General features: G+C 40.1%; 1 protein-coding gene across 1 annotated transcript; it reads right to left on the minus strand.

Annotated features, from left to right (window-relative positions):
- Positions 1-14,776: 14,776 nt before the first annotated feature.
- Positions 14,777-18,718, minus strand: LOC145625011 (protein FAR-RED IMPAIRED RESPONSE 1-like). Its single transcript, XM_081678095.1, has 3 exons — positions 18,692-18,718; positions 17,042-18,514; positions 14,777-15,142 (listed from the first exon to the last, which is right to left on the minus strand). Exons 1-3 carry the CDS (start codon positions 18,716-18,718, stop codon positions 14,777-14,779), a joined length of 1,866 nt encoding a protein of 621 aa, XP_081534221.1.
- Between the last annotated feature and the right edge of the window lie 5,200 nt (positions 18,719-23,918).

Below are 23,918 nucleotides of genomic sequence, written 5' to 3' on the forward strand. Positions count from 1 at the left end.
GGCTTGAAGCCTCTCAGTCGGCCGGCAATCAGCCTGGACGGACGGGGGAGGAGGGTGATGAGCCTGCGCCGCCCTTGTCATTCACCTTCAATCATCCTACCCCTCCAAGCTTCTCTGACGGTCAGTCCGAGTAACTTTGAATTCTCTACTTCGCTCTTTACAAGTCCGACTGATCCTGAGCTAAACTTTTATTTTTGCGCCCTTGCACAGACATTGCAGAGGAGCTGCACATGAAGCTGCCCGGCCAATCCCTTACGGGCGCGGACAAGAAGGCCATGAGGGAGGCCATGGTCAGGGCGGTCCCTGCTGAGCAGCGAGACAAGCTGCGGGGGATCCATGATAGCTTCCTTGGCCCAATGATCAACTGCAGTGCCGAGTTAATTTCTCTCTCAACTGTCATACTTATTCAATTTTTCATTCTTATTTTGCTAACACAATTTCCCTGTACGCAGCTCTTCTTGCAGTTGAATTCCTTCCTTGAATGGAAGGACAAGGAGAATGAGAGGCTGAAGCATGCCTGGGCCCAGATTCAGAAGACCCAGGATGCCCTTACTGGGGAAACGGTCGTCCAGCGCCGATATTTCGAAACCCAAATCAACGCGCTGTCCGAAAAGCCGGCGCGGCAGGCTGAAGATTTGGTGAAGTTGGGCCAGGCCCTGGAGCAAGAGTCTGTGGCCAGAGATGCCATGAGACAAGAGAGGGATCAGGCCCTCCTGGACGGTCAACGCTGGAGGGAAGGATTCGAGGCCTCCGAGAAGCTTAGAAGTGATGTGGCCTTGGCCCAAAAACACTTGAAGGAGGCCTTGGACGAGGCGGACGTTCTCAAGGCCGAGGTGGAAAGTTTAAAGAAGTTCGTAGAGGACTTAACTCTACAGATGCAAACACCTCGGGCCCCTAGTGCGGATGAGGTCGTCCGCATTGAGCAGAACGCTGAGGACAGGCTGAAGAGCCACTTCTTTGAGGCTTTTGATCTTATGGTGGACGAGGGCGAGGCGGCCTTTTATCAAGAACGCTTCACCAAGCGTCTCAACTTTGTTTGCCTCAGAGAAGAGGCTAAGAAGGTCGGGCAACCTTCTCATGAGCTGGACGTCACGCCAACTACCTCAGATGAGGAGGAAAACGAAGAAGTGGCGGCCAGTAAAGATGGTAGAGTTGAGAGCAAGGAGATGCCTGCTGAGGACGCGTCCCTTGCCGCCGTTCAAGAGCCTGGCCAAAGTCCAGCTTCTACCCCAGTCGCCCTTTGATTTCAGCTCTTTCTGCCTTGTTTTGTTAATTTTTATTTTCTTTATCTGCCGTCTTTTCGTGTGGTTTACTGTAAGATACTTTACCGCCCTTTGAGTGGTCTTTTTATTAATCCAAGTTTTTCTATTATGCTTCATACTTTGCAAATTTTACACTTGACATGTTTTTGCTTTTTCGTACGCGTACTTTTTTTTTACGTTTTTGTATCCTCGTACAATTGGGGGGGTATGCCCCTTTATTCGGCGTTCGCCTGGTCCATATTTTAAGTGGTTTGATTGACTTGGTAGAATTTATACCTTGGGGGGTATGACTACTAGCAAGTCAATCAAATCATAGTAATGTTTTCCCTTGGACTAGGTGGTACGCCGAATCAACAAATTATTTGGTCTTTCGATTGGCTTTATGCGAGTTTGTCCGTTGAAACTATCGTTCGGACGCGCTCAAAAAATTTCAAGTATGATCTCAACTTAAAATTTCTAAGTTTGGCTGGGCTGGAATGCCTAAGTATGCCCTTGCCCCATTAGAGGGGTTTCATAGGGTACCTTACCTTTTCCATCCGCCTCAGTGAGGGACGAACGTATACAGGCGACTTAGTGTCAAGTCGCTCATTTTTATTTTATTTAATTTACTTTATTCTGCGACCGGGTTGCTGTGTTGCAAGCAACCTAATCACAAACTTCACGCGGCATTTCTGTGTAGACTATGACCGTGCAAATAAGCATAAATAGAATGGAAAATAATATAACAATGTTTGACTTTTCATTAATTTGTCAAAATTACATTGTTGTGGCCGTACGGCTTACATTGCTCGGTCAACAGACCTAGATGTATATACAGCTTTTGGCTAATTACTTAAACTTAAACATAATATTTCTTCAAATTGTCAGTGTTCCATGTACGCGGAATAGGTCGGCCGTTCATGGCTTCAAGACGGTAAGTCCACTCTCGGACTTCTTCCATAACTCGATACGGCCCTTCCCAGTTTGGGGCCAGCTTTCCATCTTCATTTGCTTGTCCCATAGCCTCCATCTTTCTTAGGACCAGATCTCCCAATTTTATCGGCCGCTTTGACACTCGGCGATTGTTTTCCCTTGTCATCCTTAGGCGATAGATCTCGTGTCTAAGCGCCGCGTTGCCCCTAGCTTCAGGAAGGAAGTCTAGCACGGTCTTCATGGCTTCCCAATTAGCCGCTTCATCATATAGCATCACCCTAAGGGTGGGCTCATACATCTTAATTGGGAGGACAGCCTCGGCGCCATAGACCAGGAAGAATGGAGTTTCTCCTGTGGAACTCTTGGACGTGGTTCGTATGGACCATAACACATTAACCAACTCATCAGCCCATAAGCCGCCTGCCCTTTCAAGCTTACGCTTAATTCCATTGGAGATCAACTTGTTGTATGCCTCTACCTGACCATTGGCTTGTGGTCGGCCGACTGAAGCAAAGCAATGAGCTATGCCCTGGTCCTCCAACCATTCTTTTAGTTGAGGCGTTTCAAACTGGGGTCCATTGTCGAACACCATAGATTGAGGAACGCCAAAGCGTGTAATGATACTCTTCCATATGAAGGCTGAAACATCCGTCCACTTGATGCCCCGTACAGCCTCGGCCTCCACCCACTTTGTGAAGTAGTCTACTACTACAAACACATAACGCCTTTGAACGGATGCTGGTGTGTACGGTCCTAAAATATCCATCCCCCATTTGGCAAAGGGGAGCGGACTACTGATGGCCGAAAGACTGTTGGCGGGTCGGTGGATCAAGGTTGCAAATCTCTGGCACTTGTCACACTTCTTTACCTTTCATGGCGTCCGACTTTAAGCTCGGCCAGTAGTAGCCCAGATGGGCAGCCTTTTCAGCCAAGGCTCGCCCTCCAATATGAGAGCCGCACTGCCCCTAGTGAAGATCGTCCAGGACATCATGCCCTTTCTCAGTAGTGATACACTTCAGGTACGGCTTCACAAATGCCTTTTTAAACAACTCCCCCTGTTTCATTTCGAACCAGGCCGCTCTCTTTTTCATCAGCCAGCTCTCTTTAGGATCGGCCGGGAGTAATCCATCCTTTAGATAAGATATGATCCCGTCCATCCAAGTGGAGCTTCTATCAATGATATGTACCGGCTCGGCATCAATACTCCTTCTTTCCTTTAACTCCCAAAATACCGACCTTGGGGTATCACATGATGCTGAGGATGCTAATTTAGAGAGGGCGTCCGCCTGATGATTGGACGAACGAGGAACTTGTTATAGAGTAAAATGATCTAGGCCCTTAGCCTTCTCCTTTACAATTTTCAAATACTTCATCATAGCCGGCTCCCTTGCCTCGAAGTCTCCATTCACCTGGCCGACTACAAGTAGGGAGTCCGAGCTTACATCAATTTTTGTTGCTCCTGCCGCCTTACACATTCTAAGGCCTGCCAGGAGGGCTTCATACTCGGCCTCATTATTGGAGGCTTGAAACTGAAATCTCAGAGCGTACTCAAACTTATCTCCCTCAGGAGACTGACATATGACACCTGCACCACACCCAGTAGCTGTTGCACTACCATCCACAAACACCTTCTAGATCTGGTCTCTGGCCGGCTGAAGATCCGGCTGAGTCATCTCAGCTAAAAAATCAGCAAAGGCTTGTCCCTTGATTGCTTTTCTTGGCTCAAATGCAATGTCAAAGCCTCTCATTTCTAAGGCCCACTTGAGCATACGGCCACTTGCCTCTAGAGTTGTAAAAGGCTTCTTCAGAGGTTGGTCTGTGTAGACCACAATTGAATGTGCCAAGAAGTATGGCCGCAGCTTTTTCGATGCCATGTATAATGCCAAGCCAAATTTTTCAATAGGGGGATATCTTAGCTCAGCGTTGTGAAGTACATGGCTAATAAAGTAGACTGGGATCTGGTGGTCGTCCCGTTCAGCAAGCAGGACGGCACTTAGAGAGTGTTTAGAGATGGCGAGATAGATAAATAGCTTCTCACTCTTGAGTGGAATGACAAGCCGAGGCAATGTATGAAGGTGGATTTTTAGCTGTACGAATGCTTCCTCGGCCTCCTCTGTCCACTCAAACATGGCTTTCTTTTTTATGGTTTGAAAGAAATAACGGCACTTATCCCCTGATCTTGACTGAAATCTACCAAGTGTTGCTAAACAGCCGGTCAATCTTTGTACTTCTTTAATCGTCCTTGGTGACTTAATGTCCATGACGGCTTGGATCTTTTCAGGGTTGGCCTCAATTCCTCGCTGATCAATTAAAAATTCGAGAAATTTACCGGACTCAACACCAAAGACACATTTCTTTGGATTTAACATCATCTTATGCCGCCTGAGTTCGGTAAAAGTTTCTCGCAGATCCTTCAGATGGTCAGCCGGCTCTTTTGACTTGACAATCATGTCATCAATGTACGCCTCCATATTCCGGCTGAGCTGATCTTTAAAGACTGTATTAACGAGTCGTTGGAAGGTAGATGGGGCATTCTTAAGGCCGAATGGCATAACTTTATAACAGTACAACCCCTGCTCAGTTACGAGCGCTGTTTTCTCTTGATCTTCTTCCCATAATGGAATTTAATGGAATCCGGAGTATGCGCCCATAAAACTCATCAGGGCATGCTCGGCCGTTGAATCAACCAGGCGGTCGATTTTGGGCAAGGGAAAGCTATCCTTAGGGCATGCCTTGTTCAGGTCGGTGTAATACACACACATTCTCCAAGTTCCATTCAGCTTCTTCACAAGAACCACATTGGCTACCCAGTTTGGGTAATAACATTGCCGAATGAAATCGGTGTCCAGCAGCTTTTTTACTTCAGCTGCGGCAGCCTGATTCCTCTCTTCTCCATGATTCCTTTTCTTCTGGCGGACGGGCTTAATGGCTGGATTTACAGCCAGCTTATGCACGGCCAGGTCAGGGCTTGTTCCTGGCATCTCACCAACATCAAATGCAAATACGTCTTTGAATTCTCTCAGCAATGGAATTAACTCATCCCCAAGCACACTCAAAGCTATAGTGCCCACACTAACCGTCCGACCTGGTCGATCGGGGTCAAGCACTATATCTTGGTGACTGCCGGCCGGCTGGGGTCGTAACTCTTCTAGCCGACCGACAGTCATTAGCTGCTATGCTTGTTCTATCTTGGCCGCCTTACGCTTCTGGCCGACCTGGTGTGCTGGGAGTGAGGTTCCTTCTTCTTTTGGCTCGGACGCTTTTGGTCCGCGCGCTGTAGGCTTAACCGCCAACTGATTACATTCCTTTGCCATCTTCTGACTCCCTTGGATTGTCCCTATTTTTCCGTCCGTCCTCTCGAACTTTAGCAGCATTAGGTGAGGTACAATGACTGCTTTGGCTGCATTCAGTGTAGGACGGCCAAGTATGACAATATATCCAGTCAGCTCTTTCACAACCAAGAAGCGGACAACCATATCTCTTCCTTCCCTTTTTGCCCAAAGAGGCCAGGTAAATCTATCCGCCCCACCGGGTGGATAACATTCCCCCCAAATCCAACCAACGGGTGAGTGATGTCCTGGAGAGCATCCTCTAGGAAGCTTAGATTCTTCAAGGCGGCCAGGCTGATGATGTCAGTCGCGCTACCCGTGTCAATCAATATTCGTCCGACCTTCAAATTGGCTATCTTCATAATGAATACCATGGGATCATTGTGCAGAGCTTTGAACTCCCCCCGATCGGCCTCACTAATGATTACTTCAGGGAAAGGTTCGGCCTTTACTGAGTCCATTTGCATCACCTTTCCCAAGTTCCGGGTGTCTTGCTTGATCCCCTTCATAGTTGGGCCGCCTGAGGCAACTCCCCTGATATTACTGCCACAAAGCCTGAATCAGTGATATTCCCGTCATCCTCCTTGTCTTTATTCTTATCATTCTTTGGTCTTTGCTCGGACGTGTTGTTTGTCTGTGTGTAGGTGAACTTGGACTTCATCACATAAGAATTCAACATGCCCTTCTCGGCTAGCTTGTCCAGCAATCTCTTTAGGTTGATATAATCGTTTGTGTCATGTCCCACGTCCTTGTGGTAATGACAGTACTTGTTCTTGTTCCTGTACTGAGCCGGGCCTCTCAACGGCTGTGGCTTTTCAAATTCAAACTTATCCTTGATTTCCATCAAGATAGAATAACAATCCTTGTTGAATTCAAACTGAGGCTCGTACGTCTTGACCTTCTTGGACTTCTGTGGCTGAGCGTCAGCCACCCAGACTTCCTTTCTCTTTTTTCCTTCTTTATTTTGGCCGGCCGAGTCTTGCTGAGGAAGTTTTTTCTCAGCCCCCTTGGCCGGCGCTTCTGATTTCGTGAGCGAACAAAAGTCCGCAGCTTCAATATAAGCTTCGGCTTCCCGCAAGACACCTGCGTATGTCCGAATCTTTTTTCTTACCAGGTAAAATTTAAAACCATTGTGCCTTAATCCCCGGAGAAATTCACAGTAAGCCCTTTCATCCGGCAGATTATAAATTTGGGCTTTTTCTTGGTTAAATCGTTGGACGTACGAGCGTAGGCCCTCGTTCTTCCCTTGGACGATTGTCGCCAAGTTAAGGCTATTCTTTCGAGGCGGTATGTTGTATCAAAAATTTCCCACAAACAGCAAACTAAGAGTAGTAAAACAATTGATACATTCGGCCGGCAGACTATTGAACCAATCATGCGCCACACCTTTCAAAGTGGCCGAAAAGCATTTGCACCAAGTAGCATCATCTACAATTTGCAAGTACATCAGGTTCCTGTACGAGGTGATGTGTTCATCTGGGTTGCCTGTGCCATCATAGGCTCCCATAAGTACACTCTTCACCTTTGGCGGCTGAGGGACAGTTAAAATATCTTGCGAAAACGGAGGCGGCTTATCTCTCAGAGTGAGTAGGCGCATCTGCAATCGATGGGTTGTGGCTGCATGGACGGTCCAGCCAGGTAGGGAGCCTGTCCGTACACCTGTCCGTATGGCCCATATTGCCCGAAGGCTTGGGGGTTCGGCTGCATCAAGCCATTGAACCCCTGAGGAGGTTGATATTGAAGTGATTGCGCTGGAATAGGAGTTGGAGTATGGACAACCGGAATAGGAGTTGGGGTGCGGACCGCCTGACTTCTGCTGGAGATGGTCGTGTTGGTATGTTGGGAGAGAGAATGATGTGAAAAATCATCCGGCATAGTTGGGGTTGAGGTTGTGTCCGAGTAGGCGGCACGTTCCCGCTGCTTATGCCGAAGGTAATCCCTTGCGTCCTTCCATCGTCTTGATGGCTCAGGCTCTTCTCTTCGAGGCTGCCTACCCCTCCCTCAGCCGACTGTGTTTTCGCCAACAAATCAGAGAAATTTGTCCGTGGTACCCTTGGGGACCTTCCAGTCGGCCTTCGAAAGGGAGTGTTTCCAGCGTCCGTTGCATGAACTGCTTTGCTGTGTACCTTCTTTGGAGCCCTCTGTTCCTCTCTCCTGGGCGGCTGCCTAGAGGTAGAGGCTCCATTGCTCTCAATCTCTTTCCTAAGTTTGTTACGCGCGGCCTTAAGAGAGGTTGCGGTAACAGGAGGGTCATTAGCTTCTTGAAATGTGGCTATCAACGGATCGCTGGTATGGATTGTAGGGATTATATCCTCTACATGCCCGTCCTCGCCTGGATTAGGTGTCTGACCGTGTATCGCCATAGCGTACGAGTATCCCCACAGACGGCGCCAAATGTTTTGGGTTTTTTTGGATTTCCTTGGATACTGGTCACGCTCTCCTGGCAACGAGAAGGTCCAACCTGCAAAACAACGAATATTCCGGTTGTCGGAATATTCGCCTCCAACGATCAAGTTAGTGATCGGAACGGAAAAGGCTAGAGAGAGAAAGTAGAGAGAAGTTGGAGCTATTTAATGCTCTTTTTGTTGTAATGTCTTAATCCACCCCTCCCATCATAAATGATTGGGGTATTTATAGGGGTGGGACTCGTGCCCCATTCTAGGTTTTGTACCCTAGAATTGCGTGACGTGATTGGCTGCGCAATCAGCGAATGCCACGTGTTACTTTGGGGGCGCCGTTTTGCGGCTTTCATTGATATCTCTCGGGATTTGGGCCCTGACGTTGTTAGGCCTCTTTCGCGTGCTGAATAAAGGGGAACACATGCCCTAAACACGTGGCATCTTCCTGTAACGACACGTGTCACCCACTAACCGAGCCACATGTCGCTACGGAATTGGCCTGAACCGTTGAATGCCCTTAAGCTGGATGCGTGGCATTTTCCCATAATGACACGTGTCACCCTATAACTGGGCCACGTGTCACTACGGGACTGGTCCACGTATACAGGATATTTTTACCCTCAACAGCAGTGGTCACGGGTTCACAGGTGACCGGTAACAATGGCCAGCCACCATTTATTTTCTTTTTTTAAAAAAAATATTATTATTAGCTCGAATTTTTTAAAAAATTATAACTTTATATGCATGGGATCTATTTGATCTCAAGAGAAGGTTTAAGAAAGTAAGTTTATAAATATGCTAATGTATTGGGATCCATATTTAACACAACATTTAGAAATATACAGCCCCTTGTAAATTTGTACTCAATTATGTGGAGGGTCTTGACTGAATAGTGAATATGTTGATCAAGAAAAGATAGGGAGGATAAGACCCTATGTAATAAGACAAGTGGAGTGGAAGTGTTATGGAATCATTGTTCCTCTGTTTGTGCTATCTGATGCTTTCCCCTGCATATTTGCTAATTGATGAACTTCATGATTGTATGCTTTCTTTGCTCTGTAAAGAGGTTTATTAATTTTATATTGTAGTTATAAATTTTTATTTTTATCTTAAAAAGAGTTGGACGTAAGGGACTGGTGGATGTCTACTTGTTAAATCTGTTGTGAACTTGTGGTTATGTGGTAGATGAGTAAAGATCAATTAAAGTCTGAGTTTGTTTGGAAAACCTGAGGCTTGAGATTTAGATTTCACGAGTTTGGCATCTAAAAAAATATTATGGGGTCAAGGCTTTGGAAGTTTCCTTTGGGTTATAGTCTCATACACTTGGCTCACAACATATGACATATGATCTTTAAAGATTCCATTGAGTGTTGCTAGTCTTTTGTGATTCTTGTTCCCGTCTCCTCTTTTCTATACGTCATTGAGATACTGGAATACTGGATGGATAATGTTGCATATTGGCTGGAGAAAAAAGCTTAAACTGTGGATTTTTTTCTTTTATTTGACACTGCATATAGATCACATGATGCTCCTCCCTGCTCGAATATCAGGCAATTACCGTTTCTCAATGATATTTTATGAAAAAGTGAGGGACAATGGTCACAGTACTTTTTTTTTTTTTGTAAATTATTATTATTTTTTAACACAAGTTAAAATTATGATTATTATATTACATGTATATAGATGTAATTTTGTTGTAAGTTTTGGTGATATATACTACATATCATAGAGAGTGGCTCTTTCAAATTCTGATATGAAGCTTAAAAAGTGAGGTTAAATTATCATTTGAAAGGACCTCGGTTCTTCCTTCAAGAAAGTCAGGACTGTGTTCAAGCTGGCATCTTGTTTTTACTTTCAATTTTTCTCTGGCTACGAATGTTGTCCTCTTGAGTACTAGGAATATACTACTGCTGTAAAATGTAGTATTCTGACTACATTAGCCAAACGTTTTTGCTAGTATTACATTCTTACTAATCTTAAAAAAACATAGTGGATTGTCATGAGAGCTTTGTTTTAAACTTTTAACACATACCGGAAGCTACTTTATATGAATAATGGAATTTCATACATGCAACATACTAAAAAGGGCCACACATTTGAACAAAACTTACACAGATTGCTAAGGAAAGAAACTCAATTTAGTGCTGAAGAAAAAAAAAATATTTGCATATACTTCGTATGAGTTTTACAGAATGAAAGAGAACTTCCCAAGTCAATACAAAGAAGAATATTAGATAGCATGACTATAAGATTCCATCATCAATACCTGGCAAATTCAGGAATCTTATTATAGTTATTTTATAAAATAATAATTTAAATTTAATATTATGATTGTTAGTGTTTTTTTTTCACAGTTATGATTATTATAGTTATTTTATTATCATTATTATTATAATTGATTGTAAATATTTCGTTCATTTGGTTATGACGACAGTTGGGTAGGCTCAAAATGACGTTTGATCGTATTGATGGCTCGGGTGAGAGACATACTAGGACTCGTGCTGTGACTGCTTCGACTAGGAGACTGAAGTCATCAGCTCCTATAGCTGATGGAGCATGTGTTGATGATGAGGTTCAGGGACGTGAGGGTGAGGACAAGGAGGAGGAGGAAGAGTGGGAAGAGGATCAAAATAATGATTTGATTTACGATGATGAGAGTTTGAGATCTGTTCGACGCCGGGGAGGCAGGGGAGAGCAAGGCCAGACGTCGTCTGGAGTCACTTTGAAGAGAGGTGCTGATGGTATATTTCAGAGTACTGGAGCTGGTACTTCCCGAACTCGTAAAATTTGTGTTGTCCGAGCGTCGAATGATACTTCATGGCTTGTTCAAGCTCAAATGTTGGGTGGTCCCAAGGATGGTACTCTCATTCCCAGTTACGCAGGTCACATCGCCACGCAAATTTGGATGGGGCCGCAAAAAGATCGTGACGTGTTAAAGTGTCAATCTAGGACGCAATGGTGCTTAAATTTACATGACATGCACAGTGCTATGGCCGATGATGTGCGTAGACGAGTTGATAGTACTGGTTTGAGTGGGCTAGTTAACATCATGCATCATCACATTGACTGGGCCCTGATTTCGGCGTTTGTAGAGCGCTGGCAGCAAGACACAAACACTTTTCACTTCCCGTTCGGCGAGATGACTATTATGCTCCATGATGTACAGTACATACTTGGGTTACCTGTGGAGGGTGATGCTGTTGTAGAGCAAAGTGGTGTTGCGTCTTTGAAGGCTGACTTTCAGAATTTTTTAGGCATATAAGCAGACAAACTTGTTGCCAAGCCGGCAACCATTTGGAATAACGGGGAGGTGTCAAGTCAGGCCATATATGAGAGATGCCTAGCAGAGAGAGGTGATGCTGATATCCAGGTGCAGGGTTTATTGTTGTTAGTTCTAGGCAGCACTATTTTTGTCGATAAGAGTGGTAGTCGTATTCCTCCTTCTTGCATCTTAGAGGTGAAGAAGAAGGATGTTCAGCTTTGTCATTATTCATGGGGTTCATCTACCCTTGCTTATTTGTATCGGCAGTTAGGCGTTGCCTCACAGATAGGTTGCAAACAGATTACTGGGTGTTTGACGTTGTTACATTCTTGGATTTACGAGTATTTTCCTGCATTTCGACCTGTTCAGGGTTGTTTAGCCATAACATCGACTGATGCTCGAGCCGCCAGGTGGGACACACAGATTCAGGAAAGGGACTACCATCGTGTAGTTTCTTTTCGTAGACGCCTTGAGCAGATGACCGATCGAGAGGTATATTTTTTTGCTAAATATTTATTATAAATTTAAATTTTTGGATTTACAAGTTAATAATAATAATTTATTTTTTTTTATCTTTAATTGCTTGTAGGTTATTTGGAGGCCTTATACTTTGAGTCCAGCTCATTCGGTCCCGAGAACTACTTATCTGGGTTGGATACAGTATCGAGACATTGTTGAGCCATACCACCCTGACAGAGTTGTACGACAGCTTGGGTTCGTTCAGGGGATCCCTCCTCCCTGTTTTACACCCGATTATGCGTGCCGGCCGGCATATGAGACGCGGAGTTACGCGGTTAGCTCTGCAAGTGCACCACAGTTTTTGGGCAGATTTAATGTTGGGACTTACTGTATACCCCTCTCAGACTATTTGTCATTGTTGGACGAGGAGCCTACTTGTTATGATGATTACGAGGACTGGTTCTACACGTACTCACATCCACTTCTTATGAGTCCTGATGTAGTGCTTGGCCCACCACCTCGACCCGACTAGACAAACGTAGATTTTGTAAGTTTATTTCACTATTTAATTTCTTATATTTAAGTTGATTTAATTGATTTTTTTAATTTAATTTCATTACCTTTATTCATTAAATAATGTTATTTAATTTGACTTACACGATTTAATTTCATTTGTGTAGTGGGTGCAATTATTCATGTCTGTGTTACGCAAGTTCATAGCTGAGCAAGGAGGCAACATCACCCCCACAATGAACAAGGCGCAGGAAGCAATCAAGTTGTGGAATGACATGTTAGAAGCTTAATATATTTTTTTTAATTATTAGATTTGGTTAATTTGGATTTTTTTAAAAATTATTAGACTTGGAGTTAATAATTATTGGGACATCATCAGATTTGGTTTTTTTTTTTCCTTTTTTTTTTTTTTTTTTTTTTTTTGGTTTATAAGCTTTGGAGTTAATAATTGTTGGGACATTATTAGATTTGGATTTTTTTTTTTTTTTAATTAGATTTGGATTTAATAATTGTTGGGACATCATTATATTTGGACCTATTTTTGGTTTATAGATTTAGGAGTTAATAATTATTGGGACATTATTAAATGAATAAAATTATTAAATTAAGAGTTCAGTATTAACAATGCAATAAAATCTCCTATCAATCACATCATTGACTATTAGCTAGAGTGTTCCAAGTAGCGCGCCTATGTTGATATCAATCCTCCCAACCTGTAACGGTATCGTCACGTATATCGAACCAAGTAGTAGCAATAGGAGGAAATAGAAAATTATCTTCAAACTCCAATCGCACAAAATGCCACCCTAAAGACAGTATGCAAAACTCCCTATACGGACCAGTTGCTGTTGACGGAGCAGTCCAAGGTAGCACAGTGATGCATGGGAACACACCACGACCATCTATACCAACACCAAAACACATAACGGCGGCATTATAAAAGTTAGCAATCGGAAACAAGTCATCAAAGCAACCATCCAATGATCTGTGTCGCATCTCCCTCCAGTCCATGTGATACGGTTGATTGCAACATCTAACTATTCAACTCTGTACACTCGAGAATAAATGTCTCGATGATGACCAACCTCATTTGCAATCGATCGTCGAGCTAATATCCATTCATGTTGGTCACCTATGAAGAAATCTGCAACACATCAAAATCCACATTTACCATCAACAAGCGGATCACTCCACCCTCGTAGAAATGGAAGCATGAAGGCTGGAACTTTATCCAAATATGCAAATTCCTCCAAGTTCAAATCATTCCCTACAAGTGTGCACAAATTAGCCATAAATAATAATAATAATAATAATAATAATAATAATAATAATAATAATAATAATAATAATAATAATAATAATAATAATAATAATAATAAAAAATAAAAAATAAATAAAAAATAAAAAAAAAAAAAAAAAAAAAAAAAAAAAAAAAAATAATAATAATAATAATAATAATAATAATAATAATAATAATAATAATAATAATAATAAGGGAAATTCTACATGGTGGCCTCATGGTTTCCATTTTTCTACGTGGAAGACGAAGTTTTTTCCAACTCTCTAAAGTGGCCCCAAGGTTTTGAAGTATTATGCATAGTGCCCATTTTTTGATTTTTTGGCTAACCTTTACAATTAAAATGGTTAGCCTTTGTTTTTTTTATTAAAAAATAATTAAATTATATTTTAAAATAATAAAAAAAAAGGAAATTAAAAAAAAAAAAACCAAACCCACGACCACCCTCCCACCACCACGTCCACCATCCACAACCCCAACCCCCACCCACCTAGCCTCTAGCCAAACCCCACTGCCGGCGCCACCTCGACCACCCTCCCTTCCCCAACCACCGTAACCCGACGACCATAAACAGGCCAAACCCGTAACCCAAAGTCCCAACCTCCACCCTTCGGAAACCCCAAAAATTGGCCGGAAAAGTTCGGCCACCCCTCCCCCACACCTCTAAAAGGTCAACGCTAGGGTTTCGTGTGTGTGAGGAGGGGCAGTCGGACTTTTTCGGCTTCTTTTAGGGGTTTTTGATTGGTGGGGGTTGGGGTTACGAGATTTGGTTAGGGAAGGGGAAGGGAGGGAAGTCGGGGTGGCTGGCTGACGCCGAGGGAGTAGGATTTTCGATTCACGCCGGCGCCGTCGAGGAAGGAGGTTAGGCGCGCCGACGTTGGGGGGTAGTGGGGAAGGGGGTTAGGCGCGCCGGCTACCGTGGGTGGCTGGCTGGTGGTTGGTGGTTTTCTTTATTTTTTTTCTTTTTAAATATTTTTTTTTATTTTATTTTTACTTATGGCTAACCAAAAGCTAAAAAAGTTAGCCAAAAAATCAAAAAATGGGCACTATGCATAATACTTCAAAACCTTGGGGCCACTTTAGAGAGTTGGAAAAAACTCCGTCTTCCACGTAGAAAAATGGAAACCATGAGGCCACCATGTAGAATTTCCCTAATAATAATAATAATAATAATAATAATAATAATAATAATAATAATAATAATAATAATAATAACCTGAAGCTGTATAAATCGGTGCCGTACGACCACCCCGACGACCACCTCGACGGCCACGAGAACCCAAAATATGCTCAAATCTGCTGCGATTACGCCTAGTAGACGTAGACCATTGACCTGTCGGTGGTCAACCCCTTGTTGTCTCGTTGACCTCTGGATTAGTAAAATCAGTCTGATCTCGGTGTAGCTCCTCAAATAGGACCCGGTTGATACCCCACACAAAGCTTGGATCACGATCTAAGACCTCATCCACCAAAGACCTAAACAAGGCTGCATCCTGCTCTGACTCATCAGCAAAAACGGGAATGTCAACGCCCTCACCGATCACTAATGTCTTCCAAAATGGATGGACCTGATCCAAATACAACCCTGTCCCTGCAAGAATTGATGTCCACATGGTGCATGCACATGGGAGACCGTGCGTCGTCAGCAACGCACACCCACACCTATCCAACACATCATCAGATAACTCTCTCATCCTCTTCAACTCATCCTGTAAAATATCACTAGGTGAAAAAAGGCATTTGGCAGCGGTTCAAACCCGGTCTAAGGCACCGGTTTGAACCGCTGCCTATGTGAGGGGTGCCAAAAAGGCACCGGTTCAAACCGGTGCCAAAAATCGAAATTGGCACCGGTTAACCGGTGCCAAAAAGGCCCACAAAAAAATATTTCAAAGTTTTTGGCACCGGTTAACCGGTGCCAAAAACCCCCCAATAATCAATTTTTTTTTTTAAATTAAATAAACTAGAATTAAATGAGAATACCAAATATGAATCGAACATCACAATCAATATAATTCAATCTATTCAATATATATATATGATAAAAAAAAATTACAGTATAGATCAATAAAAAAATTATAGTATATAAATCAAAATAAAAAAATTACAACATATAAATAAATAAATAAAATTACAATATAAATCACAAAAAAAAAAAAAAAAATTACAACTTCACAATATACTTGTATCTTGATTCTTCAATTTAAGATCTAAATCCATATACCTGCACCAATTAAAACAACCAAAATGAATCGATTAACATGATTTAGCTGCGAAAAAAATTAAAAAAAAAACCCCAAAAAATCGGAAAAAAATAAAGGAAAAGAAAATCAGTTTAAAACCTAGAAAAAAAAACCCAGAACATCAAAATAAAAAAAAAATATATAAAAAAACTCAGAAAAAAAAAACCGATTAAAATAAAAATTAAAATCGAAAATCAGAAGAAAAAAAACCCAGAGAATAAAAAAATTTCGAGAGAAAAAACCCATTAATTAAAAAAAATCGAATTAAAATAAGTTTAAAAATCGATTAACCAAACCAGAAAATTGAAAATCACTTAAAAAAAACAAATTAAAATCGATAAAAATAACAAATAAATCGATTAAAATAAAACAAAATTCGAAAATCAATTAAAAACCCAGAAAATAAAAAATAAATCGAATTAAAATCAAGAAATAATACCCTAACCTTGCTCATGCATGTGTTCGTGGTGGATTAAACCAAAAAAAATTCGAAGAAACCCATAAAAAATTTCGAAGACACTCATAAAATCAATTAAACCCAAAATTAACTTCGAACAAACCCAAATCAACTTGTATTAACCCAAAATAATCAATTTCGAACAAATCCATAAAAAAAAACACCCAAAAACGCATGCATTAACCCAAAATCGATTATTGTAGCCGAAAATTAACCCAGAAATCGAAAAACAAAATCAAAATCGAAAAAAAAGACAATCGAAATCGAAAAAAAAAAACCCAGAAATAGAAAAAAAAAATCAAGATCGAAATCAAAAAAATTAACCCAGAATAACCCACAAATCGAAAAAACCCAGAAATCAAAATAGTTGAAATCGAAAGAAAAATTGAAATTGAAAGAAAAATCAAAAGCCCAGAAAAAAAAATTGAAATCTTAAACAAAAAAAAAAAAAAAAACCGAGAAATCGATAAAAAAAAATGCAATCAAATTTGATGGAAAGAAGGGTTTGAAAGAGAACGAGAAAGGGATTGAAAGAAGGGATTGAAAGAGAACGAGAAAGAGATTGAAAGAGGAGATGAGAATGAGAGGAGATGAAAGAGAAAGGGATGAGAGAGAAAGGATGAGCGGCGAACAGCTAGAGAGTGTTTTGTGAGTGAATTAGCTTTAGGGTTTGAGACTTTGAGTGGTATATAACCTTATATATATGGAATAAAAAAAAAGCCGGTTTTTTTTTTAAAAAAGGATTGGCACCGGTTCAAACCGGTGCCCTTTGTATTTTTGGCACCGGTTTGGTCTGAACCGGTGCCACCATTTCTCTTTGTCTAAAAACCCGCCCATTTTTAGGCCAATTTTTGGCACCGGTTTGGCCTGAACCGGTGCCATTTGGGGGTTGCCTTTTTGTATTTTTCTACTAGTGTATCTTGACCTCGAAATGACATAAAGCCGTTAAGATGAAGCAAAGGCATGATGTTGTGTTGTGACCCCATTCGCCGTCTCGAGTCCTCTAAATGGTGACGAATCTCAATAAGCATACCCTCAATGTTGATGTGCACACAGCGGAAGATAGTGTCTAATGCTCCTGTAGAACTGTCGAACCATTGTTTAAGTACGGAATGTTGGCTCTCTACTCTACATGTGTTGACATTGCCGAAGTGCATCACGAAATTCGTCCAAACTCGCACAAATTTCTCCTTGTGGACCAACCATTGATCCTCGACGTATTTCAGCAGTGGTGGGTTCGATGCTCCCCATGTCGCTTTCATAGTTTGCAACTCTAACTCATACTCGGCAATAGTGGTCGAACACATTACTCTTCTCCATCTACCATTTTGAAATCTCTCGGCCATCAACATATCCTTCCCACACAAAATGTGCGCCCTTCCCAATACATCCTTGTTAATGTGCCACCCGCATAATAAATGCGCATAATTTGGAAAGACCTCTTTCAAAGCCTTCATCAACCCCAACTCACAATCAATAACAAAAACATTCGGAGCCACCTCAAATCCAATGTACAACTGCAATTTCTCCAAAACCCACTTGTAGCTTTCATAAGTTTCGCTCTTCAATATGGCATATCCGATCAAAAAGTTTTGATTTGTAGGCGTGACACCAACGAGCTCGAAGAATGGCATGTTATATCTGTTGGTCTTGTACGTAGAATCCATCCCAATGACATGTGGATAGGTACGTAACATATTAGCCATCTCTGGGTGGGCCAAAAAAGCATGGGTGATGGCACGGGTATCTGGATCAACATTTATCCAAGTGACATACTTGTACTCATTTGCCAAGTGAACAAACTGGTGCGCAACATCTCGACCTTCACAAGCATCTAGACAAGCACGACTTCTCACATTGTAGATATGTCTCTTGTTAGGGCTCTCATTCGGAAACTTCTCTTTCACGGCTTCCATAATGTGACGCGGCTTGGCTGCAACAGAAGTCATGTCAATAACAAGCTTCTTTGCAGCTGGACTAAGACCACTAACCTGTCGGTGACCCTCTCGATATACCATGAGCGGATGGTTATGCATGCCTTTCAAGCCCTTTTTAGATTTAATTATCCATCCTTCCATGTCCCGCAAACATTGAGCCGAGATTTGAAGCGTACATTTACAACCCTTGCTCTTCATGTTCTTCCGTGGGGCATTTTCACGGTCCCGATTTTCCCCTCTGTTTCTCTCCCCCCGATCACATTTCATGTAATTAATTGGAAGCCCATTTCTTTGTTTCTTATACGATGAATTTGTCAAAAAGAACCTTAATGGAGTGGCAATTTCTCTAGCCCAATCAACAGCTGCTTGATAGGTCGGGAAAACTTCTCTAGTCTGAAAATGCGGGCTATAATCAACACCATCACCGCCGTAATCTGATAATGACGCCTGATACAAATAAATAATTTTTTAATTAATAATAACGAACAATATAACATTAATAATTATAATTATAATAATAATCTTAAATAGAATAATATTTATTTATATTATCCATACTAGTATAAAAGTTAATATAATAATATTAATTTTACAAAAAAAAAAAGCACCATCACCACAGTCAACCGGAGCTGCAAACCGGTTGACCGACATGGGTTACCAGATTTTACCACCGGTTGACCGTGACGGATAACCGGATTTCAGCACCGGTTGCCCACGGTAACCTGCGCGGAAAACCGGTAGACCAACACGGCCAACCGGCGTTCAAAACCGGTAAACAACTCTGGTCAACCGCCGCATAAAACCGATTCCCGGGGAGGTTGACCGGTTTCGTGCACCGGTTAACCGGTTTCAAATCAAGTTTTACGTCATCATATTAGTATACAACTAGCTAATTTATAATTCATTCCAAATTCAGCATAATTTATAATCATATTAGTATACAACTAGCTAATTAAATAAATAATCGTACTTGTTCAAAAGCCGAGGGTTAAGATTGCAGTTGGTTTTCCGACGAATCACCGTGATTATCATCCATTTCCGATAACTTTTCCGTTTGTGGTGGTGGTCCAATATATTAGTGGTGGTGGTCCAATGTAGGTAGTGATACGGTAATTGTAGTCGATTAATTAAAGTTAGAAAAAAAATTTAAAATAATTGGGTAAACATTTATTAAGGGCAAGAAAGTCCCTTTACTTAAAATGATGCAGTTTGATAAAAAACGTTGGCGGTATTTAGCAATCTACAAACACTGTGTATAGTGTGTAGAGTTGTGTCTTAAGTTGAGTCTTGAGTTTTCAAGACTCCACTTCAGATTTTGATAAGACTTAGCTTCTTAAATGCATTAAAAAAACAAAATCTTGTCTTAAGATCACAAAATCTAGAAATGATGATGTCACTTAGAGTCTTAAGACTCAGGGCAAGCCTCCCACAATTGCTATTTGCGTAATAAACCTAACCCACTTGGTGGTTATTAAATTAATATAGAGGACTTGCCGACTTGCACCGATATAATATGACAATAACACTCATTGGAGGTACCCAAAAACATAACAATAAAATTCTTGTGTTTTGACATTAAACAAATCATTGAAACAGATTCGTTAAAATTTATTTCTTCTCCAAATCGACATAATTGAAGGAAACAATAATTTATTATATAATGCTACTTTGCTTTCCAAATTATTGGTAAAATTACCTTCAATTTTGATTAAATTATAATCTTAATCGATTGATCATATAGAGTTTTGGTGTTGATAATGTGTTTGTGAAACAAAGAGAATGAGAGAGAAATTGGGGGAAAGAATTAATCAGTCTATAGACTATTCCATATGATTGGGGTATATATATATATATATATATATATATATATATATATATATATATATATATATATATATATATATATATATATATATATATATAATACAATTAAGGTTTGCTTGGATAAGAATACAAACCCTAGATCTATTTAGAATATTCTTGAATGATACAAGGAGTATATTGGACATCCACACAATATTAGAAATGTCAAAGTACATTTGTTTTTTGGTGTTTGAGAGAAATAATTGCAACGGTAGAAGCTGTTTCAATGGAAGAGAAAAAGTTCACAAGTTTATTCAATGGAGAATTGGGAGTACACTTCATCGTTGAGCGACAGAAATCAAAGTATGCTTCAATGGTGAACAAGTGAAATGAGTGTACACTCTAATGGTCGAGCAAGAAATTCAAATTCGCTTCAATGGAGGAGGGGTGAGAGAACTTTTGTGTGCTTCAATGGCTAAGAACCCTAGGAGAGAGGAAAAAAATTTGGGAAGCAGTAGAAATAAACGGCTGATATGTGGAATTGAACTTCAAATGCTAACCTTTAATATTGGATTTAAAATGTAATAAATTTAGCTGACTAATTAATTGACATGGAATTGGACCAAATCCAATTCCCAAATTCCATTACATCCAAACAATGAATTTGGGCCAAATACAGAATTTTAATTCTGTATTTCAAACAGGCTATTGGGAAATTTGAAATTTATGGGAATTTTAAGTGACCAAGGGAGAGGTAGGTAAATTAACTTCCCATGTTTTAGTGGGAAGTCAAAATTCTCATGAATATCAAATTGCTCTATTTTCACTTTTTGTTGTTAGCCAAATAACTACTCCATTTGCAAATTCCCATGAATTTTCATTTTTTACATTTTTTGAACGTTAATCTAACAACACCAAAAAGGTGTTCCAAACAAAGTCTCCATATGTTTTCCATCTATTGTGTATTATCTATATATATATATATATATATATATATATATATATATATACTAAAATAACAACCGCTGATGTCATCATTGCTTATGTGTCACTTTTTTATTTAATTTTTTCCCTCCAAAATGGAAGGATGATGTCATTTTTTTTCCTTTTTAAGCTACCCTATTTAACATAGCTTTGAAATATAAAATTTTAAATTTTGAGTATTCTACCCATATCATGCTATTTAGCTATTAACAAGTTATTAACACTTGTTAGTAATATAATTTAATTGAAATTTCTTAATTAAAAATGAAAATTATGCACTTTCGGGAATTGCATATTCATATTTAATTAGAAATTAGTTAGGAAAAATGAAAAAGTTATTTTCTTTTAGTACGTGTTGCTAAAAGTCTATAATTCAATTTTTATTTTAAAACCGTGCATCGCACGGGGTTAATCTAGTTATCTATTAAAAAAACGTTGTTTCTAATAAGAGTATCAAGTTATTATCTTTAATTTTTTTCTTCAAGTTTCCCACACATTATAGTTACAATTACAATTTTTTAATAAGATTGCATTTTTTTTTTTGGGAACGGGAATAAGATTGCATCTTAATGCTTGAAATATAATATCAATTAGCAAAAAACCCCTCCCCCTTTCTAACCACCGCCACTGCAGGCCTTAGACTGGCACTGCCTTCACCCAAGTCTGTAACCTTTTGCAAAAAGTTATCATTTTGGGTGATTGTTGTCAACTTGTCATGGTTACTCCATTTTATAGATGATGAAGCCACTGTCAGTCTACCATAGTTCTCTCCACATTAAGGGCTTGTTTGATTCACCATAATTTTGCTAATCTGAACTTATCTAATTTGATTTGGTCTGATTTAATCTGATCTAAATGTCAAATTTAACTAAACTTTGACCTAAAATATACGATAATCTATGCAGAAAAAATATATCAAGTATGATCTGGTTAAATTTGTAAAAATGTGTACTCCGTATTTTATTAATATGTGACTTTCATAATTTTTTTTATTACGAAATTAAAGATAATTAGATTTTTAGCAATAAAAAAACTGCACATAAAACAGTGATCTGATCTGAACTTATTTTTTCTAATCTGATATGAACTTTTTTATTTCTGAAATAAGTAAAAAAATAAAAAGGTGAACTAAACAAGGCCTGAGTCAAGCTCAATTAATAGTTGAGTGATAAGTGTCATTTATGTCGCTATTTTTAGGAGTTTTGTAGTTAGTTTTTCATAGTTTTTCTATCTTTTTACTTGGTTTTAATAGCGTTTTACTACATTTATCATGTTTGTGTGTGAAATGTCGTTATTGCTCAATTTTGGATTTTCTTGCATATTTTGGTGGCTTATGACATTAGATTAAACTTTATTGGTTTACTCTTATGTTTAGGAACACTTGGATAAGTTCATTGCTCAAGATTGAAGAAATATAAAACATAAAAGAACAAGTAATGAAGAAATGTGCACTTGATTTGCAAAGATCATACTTCAAACGCCTATATCTTTTGATCTACAAAACATTTTGGGGCGATTCCAATTGGAAATGAAAGCTTATCTCGAGAGCTTTCCAACGACAGGTCATATGCTCAATTCCGATGTAAAACGTGGGTGATATGCTCATTTGAAGCTGAGTAGTTTGCCCAGTCCGAGAGGAGCGGGCGCTCCGGTTCTTGGAGCGGGCGCTCCACCACCAGGAGCGGGCGCTCCAAAATCTGCACGCCCGCTCCTCACAGGAAATCCAAAATAAAAAAAAACAGATTGTTTCCTCCAGATTTGGAGCGGGCGCTCCGACCTTCTGCACGCCCGCTCCTGGACCTGGAGCGGGCGCTCCACCTCCTGCACGCCCGCTCCTCTACGCGCTGCTCGACTTTTTGCGGAGCTTCCTAGGCAATTTAGTAAGGGTTATAAATAGATTTTTTTTGCTCATTTTAGGGGGGAATTCATATTTTCAGTAGTTTTAGGTTAGTTTTAGGTTTTTAGAGAGAGAAACTCTCAAATTTTGGAGAGAGAAAGTGAGAGAAACAATGGTTTTCATGGATTTTGGATAATCAAAGGAGGAATTGGATGATTTGAAGATCTCCATTTTATATCAATGAGCATTTCTTACTCTCTTCTCTCTTTATGCTTTATTAATTGCTTTGTTAATCATGTTTGAGTAGATTTCCTTCTACTAGGTGTTGAGTGAAGCTTTGTTATGGTTAATTGAGTTATTTGAGATAAATTTGATGATAATTGTGTGATTAAATTGATTGAATTGATGATGGCATGTTGTTTGTTTTAGATTGGATTGATCTCCCAAGATAGCAAACTTAATTGCATGTTAGTTCTAGTTTGACAAGGGATTGTGAATTAGAATTTATATATTTGATTGCATTTTGGGTAAATTTCTTCTATGCACCTAGTCAATGAGGGATCTAGGCTAGGAATTTGAGAGATTGCTCTTGGTGGTAATTAATTCTCATTTTAATTCTTTCTTTGCATGATTGATTATCAAATCGATTCCCATTAACTTGTTAATTGTTCAAAATGGATCTTTGCCCCTAGTAGACTTTGTAATATCTTGATCTTTATATGTGTGTTAGTGTAGTTGTAGTGTCCAGTATCCATAAACCGACTTCGGCGTAGCTTAAGCATTAGATCGAGAACAATCCAACATTACCGTTCCTTGTGGTTCGACTCCGAACTTACCACTAGACTTGTTTAGGGGTTAGTTTAGGATTATAATAAATTTTGTTTGGCCGTGAGGAGGTTAGTCAACGACATAATTTCCCCGCGCTCATTGAGGCTAGGTAGCGATGCTGCCCAGAATGGCCACAGTATTGGAACTGCTGTTTGAGCAGTTGTGTCACAAGACAAGGCAGCAGAATAGCGCATTTGGTTAACAGGCTAAGCACTAGACTAAGTTCTTTTTCTGAAACGAAATATGTGGAACCAAGCAATCGGAGGTACCGAGGTAATAAGTAAAACCATCAACATGTTCGGTATTTTTTCCAAAAAGTTAAAAAAAAAAAAAAAAAAAAAAAAAATCTCAACGATACCATGCAACCAAATTACTTCCCCGTTCCTAATTAGTTGACAG

The sequence above is a fragment of the Chenopodium album genome, chromosome 3 (genome assembly GCF_948465745.1).
Source record: "Chenopodium album chromosome 3, dcCheAlbu1.1, whole genome shotgun sequence".
Classification (NCBI taxonomy): Eukaryota; Viridiplantae; Streptophyta; class Magnoliopsida; order Caryophyllales; family Amaranthaceae; genus Chenopodium; species Chenopodium album.